Source organism: Oncorhynchus tshawytscha, linkage group LG01, assembly GCF_018296145.1.
Source record: "Oncorhynchus tshawytscha isolate Ot180627B linkage group LG01, Otsh_v2.0, whole genome shotgun sequence".
NCBI lineage: Eukaryota > Metazoa > Chordata > Actinopteri > Salmoniformes > Salmonidae > Oncorhynchus > Oncorhynchus tshawytscha.
In genome coordinates, this window is record NC_056429.1 from 6,652,907 (window position 1) to 6,669,409 (window position 16,503).

General features: G+C 40.9%; 1 protein-coding gene across 6 annotated transcripts; it reads right to left on the reverse strand.

Annotated features, from left to right (window-relative positions):
- Nucleotides 1-2,821: 2,821 nt before the first annotated feature.
- Nucleotides 2,822-16,159, reverse strand: LOC112264870 (acyl-CoA Delta-6 desaturase-like). Of its 6 annotated transcripts, none has more exons than XM_042323496.1 (14): nt 16,011-16,159; nt 15,219-15,313; nt 14,818-15,119; nt 10,836-10,946; nt 7,943-8,140; nt 7,613-7,714; nt 7,153-7,278; nt 6,443-6,503; nt 6,257-6,333; nt 5,728-5,825; nt 5,477-5,573; nt 4,560-4,639; nt 4,003-4,128; nt 2,822-3,781 (listed from the first exon to the last, which is right to left on the reverse strand). In XM_042323496.1, exons 3-14 carry the CDS (start codon nt 15,052-15,054, stop codon nt 3,730-3,732), a joined length of 1,365 nt encoding a protein of 454 aa, XP_042179430.1. In that variant the 5' UTR covers nt 15,055-15,119; nt 15,219-15,313; nt 16,011-16,159; the 3' UTR covers nt 2,822-3,729. The 6 variants fall into 6 exon arrangements, with proteins under 6 accessions (XP_042179430.1, XP_024297570.2, XP_042179457.1 ...); XM_024441802.2 differs by having other exon boundaries at nt 14,818-15,129; XM_042323523.1 differs by having other exon boundaries at nt 15,215-15,313.
- Nucleotides 16,160-16,503: the final 344 nt, after the last annotated feature.

Sequence of the window (16,503 nt, forward strand, 5' to 3'; positions counted from 1 at the left end):
GACCACAACCAGTCACCAGCCACCACTGACCACAACCAGCCTCCACTGACCACAACCAGCCTCCACTGACCACAACCAGTTACCACTGACCACAACCAGTCACCACTGACCACAACCAGTCACCAGCCACCACTGACCACAACCAGCCACCAGCCTCCACTGACCACAACCAGCAACCACTGACCACAACCAGCCCCCACTGACCACAGCCGGCCTCCACTGACCACAAGCGGCCTCCACTGACCACAACCGGCCTTCACTGATCATAACCAGCCACCACTGACCACAACCGGCCTCCGTTGGCCACAACCAGCCTCCACTGACCACAACCAGCCACCACTGACCACAACCAGCCCCCACTGACCACAGCCGGCCTCCACTGACCACAAGAGGCCTCCACTGACCACAACCGGCCTTCACTGATCATAACCAGCCACCACTGACCACAACCAGCCTCCGTTGGCCACAACCAGCCTCCACTGACCGCAACCAGCCACCACTGACCATATCCACTGACCTGGTCGGTGGAGGAGAATGACCACAACCAACACTGACTTTTACCTCTGACCATAACCAGGACTGACCACAACCATCAATAATCTGACCACAACCAACACTGACCAAACTGACCTCACCACAACCAACGCCAACCACACTGACCTGACAGGATGAACACAGCCTGACCATGCCCAGAATGATCACACATTTTACTGGCCACTTGATCACAACAGCTGAGACACACCTAGCACTGACCATATAAATGTAAATACATGAGTTACCAAGACTGTACAAACAGATATGGGACCAGGTACTACTACTGCTGGGCTATAGTCAATACTTTTTCTGTTTAAAGGCTACTATCCCACAACTATAATACAGTATTGCTTCACTAGACTACATTTTCAACACTAGTCTGTGCATTTTTCTACTTCTTTTCTTGTTGTAAAATTACAATTTCTAGTTGTTTTTAAAACCATGTCATTAAAAATGTAAAAAGAATAGTTTGTATCATGTGCATAACTACTGTAAACATTTACTCAATAAAATTACAATTGTGTAATAAACATCTTTGTAAAACAATTGTTATCCTCAGGTCTTGAATCTTAAACCTCTTTTGATATGGTTTGATATGGTTAATGGTGGTAGCAGAAATGGGAGATACTGTCTTGTGTCTGAATACCTAGAGCACTACGTACAGTACCAGTCAAAAGTTTGGACACACCTACTCATTCAAGATTTTTCTTTATTTGTACTATTTTCTACATTGTAGGATAATAGTGAAGACATCAAAACTATGAAATAACACATATGGAATCATGTAGTAACCAAAAAAAAGTGTTAAACAAATCAAACTATATTTAAAATTTCAGATTTTACAAAGTAGTCACCCGTTTCCTCATACTCACGGGGCGGAAGGGTAGACTAGTGGTTAGAGCATTGGACTAGCAAGGTTGCAGGTTCAAATCCCTGAGCTGACAAGGTAAAAATCTGTCGTTCTGCCCCTGAACAGGCAGTTAACCCACTGTTCCTAGGCTGTCATTGAAAATAAGAATTTGTTCTAAACTGACCTGCCTAGTTAAATAAAGGTAAAAAATATATATAATAAATACTGGGTCTCATGCCTCAATGAGCTTATCCTTTGCAGCAGACTTAACTCTGGGTCCTCCTTTCCTGTGGTGGTCCTCGTGAGATCCAGTTCATCATAGCGCTTGATGATTTTTGCGACAGCACTTGAAGAAACTTTCAAAGTTCTGGAAATGTTCTGTATTGACTGACCTTCATCTCTTAAAGTAATGATGGACTGTCATTTCTCTTTGCTTATTTGAGCTGTTTTGCCATAATATGGACTTGGTATTTTAACAAATAGGGCTGATTGGCTCAACTGATTGGCATTAAGAAGGAAATAAATTCCACAAATAAACTTTTAACAAGGCACACCTGTTAATTGAAATGCATTCCAGGTGACTACCTCATGAAGCTGGTTGAGAGAATTCAAAGAGTGTGCAAAGCTGTCATCAAGGCAAAGGGTAGCATCTTTGAAGAATCTCAAATATAAAATATATTACGATTTGCTTAACAGTTTTTTGGTTACTACATGATTCCATGTGTGTTATTTCATAGTTTTGATGTCTTTCACTATCATTCTATCATGCAGAAGAACCCTTTAATGTGTAGGTGTGTCCAAACTTTGTACTGTTAAATATATTTCAGTTTAATATTTTATACATTTGCAAAAATGTATAAATACATTCCATGAAATAACAAACAAAAGTGTAAATCGTAGCCATTCATAGTTTATTTGCCTAAGCATGACCTTCATCCACGTACCAATTTGTTTTCCAAACATTTATTTTGCGTGTCAGCAATTAGACATTGTTTAAGTTACACCCCCCCCCTAGTACCCTACCTGAGCTTTCATGAGCTCTTTATTAAGCTGTGCAAAGCATATCTCTTCAAATACTGAGGTCATAGAGTTAGCGAAGTTGGGTTATTTCTGTAGCAAATGAAAATAGCCATTTTTATATCAGAAAATGTAGACTATCATACCCATATGTTAAGAACAGACAACAAATACTTTGTGAAATGTTGAGATTCTTGTTCTGTAAGGATGAGACCGTTTCTCTATATCCTTCACCACCCGCTGTCTAGCTAAAATGTCTTGCATAGAAACATTCTTCTGAGAAAGCGTAAGGTGTTTATTTTCTTTCAGAAGGCTGTGTATCTTGTCTTACCGTATTATAATCTAAATGCTAAATTGCAGATTCTGCAGAATATATTGTTGTAATCTCCAAAGCGTCCCACCAGTATATTGGCACCGCTCTTTTTTCAAACTATATTATGGTTTTACTTTTTTTTTTTTTCTTGTTGAATTCATAATCTTCTCCCTTTTAACTGTTCTAATCGTTGTTAATAATACCAAATGTTTTCTAAACCTCCGATGATCAGGTACAGAGTATGTTAGAGGGGATCAGTTTAAGCAAAGTGAGGTGTAAAAATCACTGATCTACAAATAGTCGTCCATGCTAAATTAATAGGCTTAGTGCGATTACATTCCGTACGCTGCGCCTCCCCTTACGCTGCGCCTCCCTAGTTTAAGAGACACCACCACCCCCCCCACCCCCCACACACCAAAACACTCACATACAACCAGACATTGAATGATTGATTGGAGACAGCTTGTGTCAATTAAAGAGCATTCCCTAGGATTTTCTGCCTGCAGCAAGCCCAGTGGATAATGCTTGAAATACCATAAAAGAAAACCACCACAAAAAAAGAAGCCCTACCAATGATGTACATGAACTAAGGCTATCAAACAATTACATTTTTTTCAATCGAGTTAAATAGCAGGATTTGCTCATTTGCTCAACGTGAGCTGTAATTTAAGATTTTTCATACCAAAAAGTTTTCTATGTTTGCAAAATTAGGTAAACTGAGAAAGCAAACTTTATTTAACCTCAATTTATTTTTACATGGCATTATAGATTTTAGTTGTATACATGATGTCTTTTGGATATTTTCAGTGTATTCAACACTTTCAGACAATGCGATTAATCACGATAAAAATAAAATGTATGCACTAAAATTTTAAAAAGTTAACTTCAGTTAACTAATTAACTCTGAAAGCCCTAATATAAACCCTGATTTTGTTGTAAACCCTGGGGAAACTCTCTCTGTTCGCAGGTCGTTAATCTGCGATGGATTAAATCCCGTCCAGAGTCAGGAAGGGATTTATTTATGGAGATACGCATCCAGCCACAGATCCCCTGACTTCTTCAGTGACCTGGAGAAGAACAGAGGTGGATAAAGAACCAGGTAAATCACATAGGAGACTGAGAGCAGCAGGTATCACCTTATGATGTACAATCTATTCCCAGAGGAATAGCACTATACAAGTATTCATTAAAACTTGTTTATATTTTATTTTTTAAACTGAGTAGGTATTTGTCTGCAACTATTGCATACCCGTGGATAAGTAGTGGTATATGTGATGTTACCACTTACCCGACAACATCAATGATGGCTTTCTGCAAAGTCTTGACCTGATAGGGAAGTCCATGTTTCTCACACAAAGCACGAACCAGAGGAGCCACCATGTGGTAGTTATGACGGGGCATGGTAGGAAACAGACTGAGAGACAGAGAAAGAGAGGCAGAGAGAGAGTGGGGGTAGAGAAAGAGAGGCAGAGAGAGAGAGTGGGGGTAGAGAAAGAGAGGCAGAGAGAGAGAGTGGGGGTAGAGAAAGAGAGGCAGAGAGAGAGTGGGGGTAGAGAAAGAAAGCGGCAGAAAGAGGGGGGGGAGAGAGAGAAAGGGTATCAGAGTTTCTCAGAGAAACCTCAGTTTCTGAGTAGGATTGTATAAATGTTGTCTCAACACTATTCATAATTCATTAGTACAAGTAATTAGTACAAACAACTTAAGTTATATTTAAGATCAAATAAAGCTGAATACTGCCTAAACTATAACCTACTTTAGTATCTGAATGACTTTATAAATGACCATATAAATACAGTATATACTGTTTGACAGACAACAGTAAGGTGGGATATTTGTTTCACTTACTGGTGTTCAATCTGAAAGTTGAGGTGTCCACTGAACCAGTCGTTGAAGGTTGACTGTTCAATGTTGCAAGTAGCACTCAACTAAGACCAGAGAAAGAGACACATTACAGCTCCCTCTGCTGGAGAACTATAGAAGTGGCATGAGGGAACACACTAAATGTATTGGGTAAAAAGTGTTATGAAATATAATGTCATGTAATATTTGAAACGGTACATAACTGTATTAATGTTGCTGGACCCCAGGAAGAGTAGCTGCTGCCTTGGCAGGAACTAATGGGGATCCATTATAAACCCCAGGAAGAGTAGCTGCTGCCTTGGCAGGAACTAATGGGGATCCATTATAAACCCCAGGAAGAGTAGCTTCTGCCTTGGCGGGAACTAATGGGGATCCATTATAAACCCCAGGAAGAGTAGCTGCTGCCTTGGCGGGAACTAATGGGGATCCATAATAAATCCCAGGAAGAGTAGCTGCTGCCTTGGCAGGAACTAATGGGGATCCATAATAAACCCCAGGAATAGCTGCTGCCTTGGCAGGAACTAATGGGGATCCATAATAAAACCCCAGGAAGAGTAGCTGCTGCCTTGGCAGGAACTCATGGGGATCCATAATAAACCCCAGGAAGAGTAGCTGCTGCTTGGCAGGAACTAATGGGGATCCATTATAAACCCCAGGAAGAGTAGCTGCTGCCTTGGCAGGAACTAATGGGGATCCATAATAAATACAAATGCAGATGGCACAACCCCAAAAAACACACCATGTCCTGTATTCACTAAGCTTCAGTGTAGGAGTGCTGCTCTAGGATCAGTTTAATCTTTTAAGATGATAATGAATAGGAATGTATGGACAGGGGGGGACCTGATCCTAATCAGTCCTCCTTCTCCAAGACAAGACCCAGTTGTCTAGTAATGACATGTTACCTGCATGGTGAGCCAGTCCTGGTGTCTCTCATGATCTATCTCCATAGGAAGATGATTCATCTGGGTCACCCATACAAACCAGTGGCTTTCCAAAAACCTATATATACAGTACAATATAATTATTCAGCCACAATATTACGTTACATTATTACATGAAGCACAGCATTGTGTTGTTTTCTAATACTGTAGATAGTTTGAATACAACAAATGAATGAGTTAAGCTTTGAGCTCCCTCTCAGTTCATACTTTACCTGACGAAGCTGATCAATGCTACTGAGCCAAAGAAACCAAAGAAGGGATAGTAACAGCAGAAGAAGCGAAGGTAGAAAGTCATCGCCCACGCCAGATCCTTCACAGGAGACAAAGATTGGGATTACGGACAGACATGATCACATCTGGGGTTCCTAGCAAAGCAACAATTATCACTGTTGATTAGGAAGCATTACGGACAGACATGATCACATCTGGGGTTCCTAGCAAAGCAACAATTATCACTGTTGATTAGGAAGCTAGACATTTCTGATGGTACAGTCAGTGTGTTGTTGGTGCAATATTATGCTCACTAGCTTTAGTGAGCAACGAACAAGGATTTAGTGCCCCCCAGGTGTTAGCGTAGTCATACAATTTATATTCTCACTCACTCACTCACTCACTCACTCACTCACTCACTCACTCACTCACTCACTCACTCACTCACTCACTCACTCACTCACGGCAGCGTTAGGTTCCACATAGGAAGGAAGAGGATTAAGTCTAAATTTAATTGGTATGATATCTCACCACCCAGTTCCGTTGTGAAAACATGGTCTGGAATATCTGGATGGTGAAAAACACTGGAATAACTAGTGGAGGTCCAACTGAGAGACAGAAGGAAAAGATTGGTATTACATACATTGCTTTTACGTGTTTAATGGAAGTTGATGTGATTCTATACAGAAATCCAATGAAACGTGTTCAGCAACTTACTGAGGAAGAAGTACTGGTGTTGGTGATGGTAGGGCATGTACTTCAACTTCTTTATACCATACTGAAATAGACAGAGACAAGGAGTCAGATGGATCTTACACAGAAACACTAATACCGTTTTAACACGACTGAGACAAACCATTACATGGATATTATTACATGGTTATTTCATGAATATTAAATGAATGAGCTATTACATGGATATTTGAATACTACATGGATATTATTACATGATTATTTCATGAATATTACATTAACTGAATTAACTATTACATGGATATTTGAATATTACATGGATATTATTACATGGTTATTTCATGAATATTACATTAACTGAATTAACTATTACATGGATATTTGAATATTACATTAAATTAATGAACTATTACATGGATATTTGAATATTACCTGAATATTACATTAAATTAATTAACTATTACATGGATATTTGAATATTACATGGATATTCCATTAATATTACATTAAATTAATGAACTATTACATGGATATTTGAATATTTCATGAATATTACATTAAATTAATGCAATATTACATGGCTATTTGAATATGACATGAATATTTAGATTATTTAGATTATTATGCAAATATGACATGAAGTCAGATGAAGTCAAATATGACATAAAGCACTAAGGTTGTTGGTTCAGTTCCTGCAAGGATCACATACACAAATATATTATAGTGATAACTACCTCTACAGGCTGTTTGTCTCCCAGGACGAAGACATGCAGTGAGTTAACATCAGGATCTTTACTAAACACGTTGGGCTTAGCGTGGTGCTGGAAGTGACGATGGTTCCACCAGTTAGCAGAGGCACCCTGGAAACACACAGCTACTGTTACTTATTAATGGTACACACAATTACACTTACTGTAACTTACAACTGTTGGACACTACACGAAATAAGGCTAATGTATAGCAGTGAACTTTGAAACGTAACACTGCTCTGGTGAATGTAGGAAAGTGAAAAGGACCATTTCCATGAACACAGATTAAACCTGTACTTTCAAAGGAGATTATCCATTGAGAATGGTTTTCAGTCTAGAACTAGGTTTAAACTGTGTCCGGCCGATTAACTTATCCAAAGAGTAGCAGAAGATCCGCCTAAAGAAACAGTATTGTCAAATGTCCAACCATTGTCCAGCAGCCTACCTTTAGGTGTCCAATGACAAACTTGTGCAGTACGTGATTCCAGCTGGATGTCTTGCAGACTGACAGGTGGCCGTAGTCATGCTGCAGCCAGCCAGCCTGGGACTGAGATTGAAAAAGAAAGGCAGATTTTGAACGGTGTCTGAAAGGTGGATTGGTAACCCTATGGCTAACATAAACCCTCACCATAACCTAACCTCACCACCCCTAACCTTAATCCTAACCCGAACCTAATCCTCTAATTCTAACCTTAATCCTAAACCTAACCCTAACCTTAGATCCCTATGCCTGTCAAATATCTTCTTGTACTCCCTAATAATACTGTAATGGTACCTGAGACGTGGCCAGCATGAGGGAACAGAGCAGTGTGAGGCTCCAGCTGGTCCCCCAGACCCAGAGCAGGCCCAAAGCCAGGGCCTCTAGTAACACGATGTGGCCCAGGTAGAGGCTGAAGAAGAGGGGGCGGGCTCGGAGGAGACCCTCCTTCTCCACACGGTCACGCAGGGCCTGGAAGTCCTGCACCATTACTGCCTGTATGGGTTAGAGGTGATCAATAATCATTACAGACGTATGAATTCTATCTCAATTAATCTGTCCTTGATTTCAGGAGGCGAGGAGATAGCAGAAAGACAAACTGTGATAGGGCCACAAGTAGATGAACCAAGAGGATGGACGATGATGAAAGGGATGATGAATTGAGGGAGTGGAGGAGGAGGACAGGAGGGGGATGAGGACAGTGTAAATTGAGAAGAGAAACCTGAAGAGAAGAAGAAATGATGAGTAAGGAAATAGGAGTAACAGAAAGATGTAAGACTCCTGAATAGGTAAACAGACAGCAGGCAGTGGGATATCTGGGAATATAGACAGGCTGGTATAATGTGATATCTGGGCACATAGACAGGCTGGTATAATGTGATATCGTTATAGGGGCATATAGACAGGCTGGTATAATGTGATCTAGTTATAGGGATATCTGGCCATATGGACAGGCTGGTATAATGTGATCTAGTTATAGGGATATCTGGGCATATAGACAGGCTGGTATAATGTGATCTAGTTATAGGGATATCTGGGCATATAGACAGGCTGGTATAATGTGATCTAGTTATAGGGATATATGGGCATATAGACAGGCTGGTATAATGTGATCTAGTTATAGGGATATATGGGCATATAGACAGGCTGGTATAATGTGATCTAGTTATAGGGGCATCTGGGCACATAGACAGGCTGGTATAATGTGATCTAGTTATAGGGGCATCTGGGCACATAGACAGGCTGGTATAATGTGATCTAGTTATAGGGATATCTGGCCATATAGACAGGCTGGTATAATGTGATCTAGTTATAGGGGCATATAGACAGGCTGGTATAATGTGATCTAGTTATAGGGGCATCTGGGCACATAGACAGGCTGGTATAATGTGATCTAGTTATAGGGGCATCTGGGCACATAGACAGGCTGGTATAATGTGATCTAGTTATAGGGGCATCTGGGCACATAGACAGGCTGGTATAATGTGATCTAGTTATAGGGATATCTGGCCATATAGACAGGCTGGTATAATGTGATCTAGTTATAGGGGCATATAGACAGGCTGGTATAATGTGATCTAGTTATAGGGGCATCTGGGCACATAGACAGGCTGGTATAATGTGATCTAGTTATAGGGGCATCTGGGCACATAGACAGGCTGGTATAATGTGCCCTAGTTATAGGGGCATCTGGGCACATAGACAGGCTGGTATAATGTGATCTAGTTATAGGGCATCTGGGCATATAGACAGGCTGGTATAATGTGATCTAGTTATAGGGGCATCTGGGCACATAGACAGGCTGGTATAATGTGATCTAGTTATAGGGGCATCTGGGTACATAGACAGGCTGGTATAATGTGATCTAGTTATAGGGATATCTGGGCATATAGACACGCTGGTATAATGTGATCTAGTTATAGGGATATATGGGCATATAGACAGGCTGGTATAATGTGATCTAGTTATAGGGATATCTGGGCATATAGACACGCTGGTATAATGTGATCTAGTTATAGGGATATATGGGCATATAGACAGGCTGGTATAATGTGATCTAGTTATAGGGGCATCTGGGCACATAGACAGGCTGGTATAATGTGATCTAGTTATAGGGGCATCTGGGCACATAGACAGGCTGGTATAATGTGATCTAGTTATAGGGATATCTGGCCATATAGACAGGCTGGTATAATGTGATCTAGTTATAGGGGCATATAGTGGTATAATGTGATCTAGGGCATCTGGGCACATAGACAGGCTGGTATAATGTGATCTAGTTATAGGGGCATCTGGGCACATAGACAGGCTGGTATAATGTGATCTAGTTATAGGGGCATCTGGGCACATAGACAGGCTGGTATAATGTGATCTAGTTATAGGGATATCTGGCCATATAGACAGGCTGGTATAATGTGATCTAGTTATAGGGGTATATAGACAGGCTGGTATAATGTGATCTAGTTATAGGGGCATCTGGGCACATAGACAGGCTGGTATAATGTGATCTAGTTATAGGGGCATCTGGGCACATAGACAGGCTGGTATAATGTGCCCTAGTTATAGGGGCATCTGGGCACATAGACAGGCTGGTATAATGTGATCTAGTTATAGGGGCATCTGGGCATATAGACAGGCTGGTATAATGTGATCTAGTTATAGGGGCATCTGGGCACATAGACAGGCTGGTATAATGTGCCCTAGTTATAGGGGCATCTGGGCACATAGACAGGCTGGTATAATGTGATCTAGTTATAGGGGCATCTGGGCATATAGACAGGCTGGTATAATGTGATCTAGTTATAGGGGCATCTGGGCACATAGACAGGCTGGTATAATGTGCCCTAGTTATAGTAGATGACAGACTACTTTTCTAGGAGGTAAATCTTGTGGATGGAGATATTTAGACATCACACCTGCTCTTACCACACTCTGACACATTGTAGAAAGGATCATTCTGCACAGCATTCAGTCTGAGAAGCATGTAATTCCCTATCAGACAGAAAAAGACAGGCCTCACGTTGGTCCCCGGGTCCCTACCTAAACCTACAGTATGTTAGAGTGGGCATGATGCTATGTCAGAGGGAGAGATGCTGTAGGCTTCACATTATATTTCATTATGTAGCCTACAACGATGTATGTTATGGGTGTGATGCTGTAGAGGGAGAGAGATAAAGATGGGCCTCCTCACGTTTTTCCCATGGTCCTGGCTGGGCTCTGTCGGTGCCAGCTCTCCAATCAGCAACGGCTTCAGAAACTTCCTGACAAAATTCGGATCGGGATGGAATGCGACAAATGCATCCTACAAATCAGAGATATAGATTAATCTATGTTGCTTAATATAAATACAAACAAATGTCCTTCTTATGTCTCTCAGTTAATAAAACAAATATTTAAAACAATTACTGTGAGATTAGTTAAGAGGTGATCACGATTTTAGGATTCAACAATGTACAATCCCCTAACAACAAGTCTAATATGTAATACAGTCACAATGTACGATCTACTAACAGGGGTTTACTGGGGCTGAAGCCCCTGTGTCCAGGCCCATAGCGGGGGACCCAAGAGGAAGCAAAAAAAAAATATATATATGTAGTCTTTTCTTCACTGCAACCTGCATCCACAGGAGGATTTGAGTGTAGACAGCCTGCTGCTACTCTGCTAATCGTCAGATGGTGGAAGGAGAGAAGGTAGAGGGCCCACGTGAGTAACTTGTGAGGCCCTGCCTTGATTGGGTAACTGATTAAGAAAAAATACAAATAAAAACAGCATAATAAATGTGGCTGGTCAATTGTCAGGGGCCCAAGCCCACAGGGAGTCCAAGAGGCAAAAAAAAAAAAAAAAGTTCTCTTTATATAATTTTTTATCCAATCAAATCTCTCAAATTTCAAAATATACCAGAGAGCATCATTTCGCCACAGGGGATCAAAAGTTTATTAAAAATAACTGTGGATTAATTAAGTTTTATCACAAGCACATAAAGATAACTGCCAAAATAAAGGAAACACCAACATAAAGTCTCTTAAAGTGAGTTGGGCCACCACGAGCTGCCAGAACAGCTTCAATGCGTCTTGGCATTGCTTCTACAAGTGGACCTAAACCATGCCAGGAAAACGCACCCCACATCATAACATATACTTTGCATCCCTCGTTAACGCAAGTGTTTCCTTTATTTTGGCAGTTGCCTACAGTCTGGTTTGGCAGCATGTGCACCATATATACAGCTTGTTGGGGCCATAGACATATAATCCATAGAAGTGGTCTTAGAACCTCTTACCCTGGCAATTTGACAGTTAAACTCATGGCTACACTCGCAATGGATGCCAGTCATGACTTGACCAGAAACTGCCATCTATGGATTATATTTCTATGATTGGTTGCAGCTATCAGTTTGCGTTTTTTGCCAATTTCAGAATACAATCGCGGGGGGGGAAAAAAAATGTACAGTTTGGAAAGCAAATGGCTCTCACTGAAAAACAGAAGACTAGACAGTCTGAAGAACTAATAGAAACAATGTTTGTTTTTTCTCACATCACCACTGTTTTTCATAGCTCATCTTGAGATAGGCTACTGCGACAACAAGCGCGTCGGCCATCACCGTGAGTAACCTCTGACCCACTGGGAATGTGATGAAAGAAATAATAGCTGAAATAAATCATAGCTCATCTTGAGATAGGCTACTGCGACAACAAGCGCGTCGGCCATCACCGTGAGTAACCTATGGCTTCATCTTCATCATTAGGCGAGTCAGTGTGCTACTGGACATTTTACTTGGTATATATATTAACAAAGGGTATATAACAAAGTATTGAGATACATTTTTGTTATTGACCAAATACTTATTTTCCACCATAATTTGCAAATAAATTCATTAAAAATCCTACAATGTGATTTTCTGGATTTTTTTTTCTCATTTTGTCTGTCATAGTTGAAGTGTACCTATGATGAAAATTACAGGCCTCTCTCATCTTTTTAAGTGGGAGAACTTGCACAATTGGTGGCTGACTAAATACTTTTTTGCCCCACTATATATATATATATACACACACAGTTGAGGTAGGAAGTTTACATACACTTAAATTGGAGTCATTAAAACTTGTTTTTCAACCACTCCACAAATTTCTTGTAAATAAACTATAGTTTTGGTAGGTCGGTTAGAACATCTATGTTGTGCACGACACAAGTCCTTTTTCCAACAATTGTTTACAGACAGATTATTTCATTATAATTCACTGTATCACAATTGCAGTGGGTCAGAAGTTGACTGTGCCTTTAAACAGCTTGGAAAATTCCAGAAAATGATGTCATGGCTTTAGAAGCTTCTGTTAGACTAATTGACGGCAATTTAAAAAATATATATATTTCACCTTTATTTAACCAGGTAGGCTAGTTGAGAACAAGTTCTCATTTGCAACTGCGACCTGGCCAAGATAAAGCGTAGCAATTCGACACATACAACACAGAGTTACACATGGAATAAACAAAACATACAGTCAATAATACAGTAGAACAAAAGAAAACAAAAAGTCTATATACAGTGAGTGCAAATTAGGTCAAATAAGGGAGTTAAGGCAATAAATAGGCCATGTTGGAGAAGTAATTACAATATAGCAATTAAACACTGGAATGGTAGATGTGCAGAAGATGAATGTGCAAGTAAAGATACTGGGGTGCAAATGAGCAAGATAAATAAATAACTAACAGTATGTGGATGAGGTAGACAGATGGGCTGTTTACAGATGGGCTATGTACAGGTGCAGTGATCTGTGAGCTGCTCTGACAGCTGGTGCTTAAAGTTAGTGAGGGAGATATGAGTCCCCAGCTTCAGAGATTTTTGCAGTTCGTTCCAGTCATTGGCAGCAGAGAACTTGAAGTAAAGACGACCAAAGGAGGAATTGGCTTTGGGGGTGACCAGTGAGATATACCTGCTGAAGCGTGTGCTACGAGTGGGTGATGCTATGGTGACCAGTGAGCTGAGATAAGGCGGGGCTTTACCTAGCAGAGACTTGTAGATGACCTGTAGCCAGTGGGTTTGGCGACGAGTATGAAGCGAGGGCCAGCCAACGAAAGCGTACAGGTCGCAGTGGTGGGTAGTATATGGGGCTTTGGTGACAAAACAGATGGCACTGTGATAGACTGCATCCAGTTTGTTGAGTAGAGTGTTGGAGGCTATTTTATAGATGACATCACCGAAGTCGAGGATCGGTAGGATGGTCAGTTTTACGAGGGTATGTTTGGCAGCATGAGTGAAGGATGCTTTGTTACGATATAGGAAGCCGATTCTAGATTTAATTTTGGATTGGAGATGCTTAGTGTGAGTCTGGAAGGAGAGTTTACAGTCTAACCAGACACCTAGGTATTTGTAGTTGTCCACGTATTCTAAGTCAGAGCCGCCCAGGGTAGTGATGCTGAACAGGCGAGCAGGTGCGGTATTGGAGTGGCCATCACAAAGCCTTGACATCAATCCTATAGAAAACTTTTGGGCAGAACAGAAAAAGCAAGTGCGAGCAAGGAGGCCTATAAACCTGATTCAGTTACACCAGCTCTGCCAGGAGGAATGGGCCAAAATTCACCCAACTTATTGTGGGAAGCTTGTGGAAGGCTACCTGAAACATTTGACCCAAGTTAAACAATTTAAAGGCAATGCTACCAAATACTAATTGAGTGTATGTAAACTTCTGACCCACTGGGAATGTGATGAAATAAATAAAAGCTGAAATAAATCATTCACTCTATTGTTCTGACATTTCAAATAAATTAAGATAAAGTGGTGATCCTAACTGACCTAAAACTGGGATTTTTTTACTCAGATTAAATGTCAGGAATTGTGAAAAACTGAGTTCAAATGTATTTGGCTAAGGTGTATGTAAACATCTGACTTCAACTGATATATATATATATATACACACAGTATCCTCCAAATATTGTACAATCTGTGTTGCTTCATTGGCCTGGGCTATTGTTTGTTTGAATTCAAGATCAGATTGATCTCTTGTCATTCAGAGCTGTGATTTCTTAATCCGGCCCTGGACATGTCATACAATGACAGGCTACTAAACGTGTCTAAAAGTACAACATTACAAACATGTGCATAGGCCTGGATGAAGATCAACAGTCACACTGGAATAACTTGAGAACATTTCACCAACAACTTCCATAGTTAGGCTACTGACCGTGGCATCTTCTCCAGCAAAGTGACTGATGACCCTGATGCCCCCCGGGTGTCTCTTCGCCCACTGGGTAATATTATAGACCTTCCTGTCAATGACCAACCACTGGTCGCTTCTGTGGCAGTGCTTCTGGACCTCTTCCCAGGTGTAGACTGCACTGCCACCTCGCCCTCCATCGGGCCCAACCCCGCCACCCTTGGCCGGCTCGCTTGACTCCGTCTGCTGACCTCCGCCCCCCATCCTCGGTTCTCTCTGCTCCACTCACACCGTCGCTGTGTCGGCTGCGCTCTGTCCAGTCTGTCCAACTGAAACACACTGAGGACCAGTCAAATGCAACGTACAGAGAGGAAGTCAGGGAATGCAATCAGAATCAGATCATGCTGTCTGAGCCAAGCCACACCTACGTGGTGAAATGGTGTGACTCTTCTACAGTTTGATGTTTATTGGGATGAGTCTTGTCCTAGAGGCAGAACTGGGAGATTTCTGCTTGATGGGCCAGCTGCAAAGTAAGTGAAAATAGGCTATATTGTAAAAAATAATGAAAACAAAAATGCACTTTTTGGTCTTAATTTAAGGTTAGGATTCTCAATGTGGTTAAGGTTAGGGTTATATTTGATGCCTTTGTGCTGTGCCAGCTAGTGACCATCCTGCAGAGCTGCCTCCAGAAACATGAGTCATGACAACAACAAAAAAAACGCTAACCTGCGATTCTTCTGCCAGAGGGTAGAGAGATGTTCTCAATTAAATTTGGTGAAAATATCGAATGACTAATATCTGAGCATTCTGTGTGGAGTTTCTATTCTAATATGTTAAGCATCGATGCAATGTACCGCGATGTTTATTTGTAACACTTTATTAGAATAGAGACAAAGAGCATTGAAATGTTCTCATCAATAAATAATAAAGAATACGGAGATGCGACATTGTTTGGGTATGGACTCCTCTTTCGTTCCGCACATGTTTGCCGAGTTTTATATGACACAGTACAAACCATTGAGTGTTTAATTTTAATGTCTGTATATAATGATAGACATGTAGACTATCAAATTATAAAATCGAGTAGTCTATTGGTGTGTCAGCCCTAAAATAAATACCTAGATTACATTACATTAAATCAGGCTATATTACTATCAACAATAGAACGCAATTATACAATTATGATTCGAATACAGAATGAATAGAATAGACGTACTCACCAATATTCCCAGATGTCCAATCCTCACGTTCTTGACTTCTCGTTCCTTCTTATTCATAAAAATACATGAACTTCATTCTGATCACCAGTCTCGTCATTTATCCAATCAAATCATCAGTCGGCCATTAAAGGTAGGCTTATCTCTCGTTCCATAACGCCCTATAGCTCAATCAGTCATTCACCCGCTCGTTCACTATACAATACCAAGCCGATCATTCGAGGGTCTCTAGTCCAATGGGATTATTTCAATAGACCCCTGGCATATCTGCAATTGGTTAAAAAAAGCCCTTCAGGTCTGTCAATCATCCACAATTTTCAACCAATCAGAACGCTTGGATGCACTCCAGGGCCCCACCCCTGACACATCGGCTAAGTGCGTGTCTACACGTTGTCTCAAGAAGAAGAAAGAACAGCCCCCTTGATGCTTTAGTATGTAGTATTTTGTTAGGGGTCTTCCTGGGGTTCGTACAAAACATAAAACATGACATAATACA

What these genes read in the sequence shown, in the direction of transcription:
- LOC112264870 (XM_042323537.1), bottom strand. Translation starts at nt 15,054, where the DNA reads ATGGGGGGCGGAGGTCAGCAGACGGAGTCAAGCGAGCCGGCCAAGGGT. An exon ending in GAGACAAACAGCCTGTAGAG is followed by an intron (nt 6,504 to 7,152) that starts GTAGTTATCACT and finishes TGTCTATTTCAG; the next exon opens with TATGGTATAAAGAAGTTGAA. An exon ending in ACACCAGTACTTCTTCCTCA is followed by an intron (nt 6,334 to 6,442) that starts GTAAGTTGCTGA and finishes TCTGTCTCTCAG; the next exon opens with TTGGACCTCCACTAGTTATT.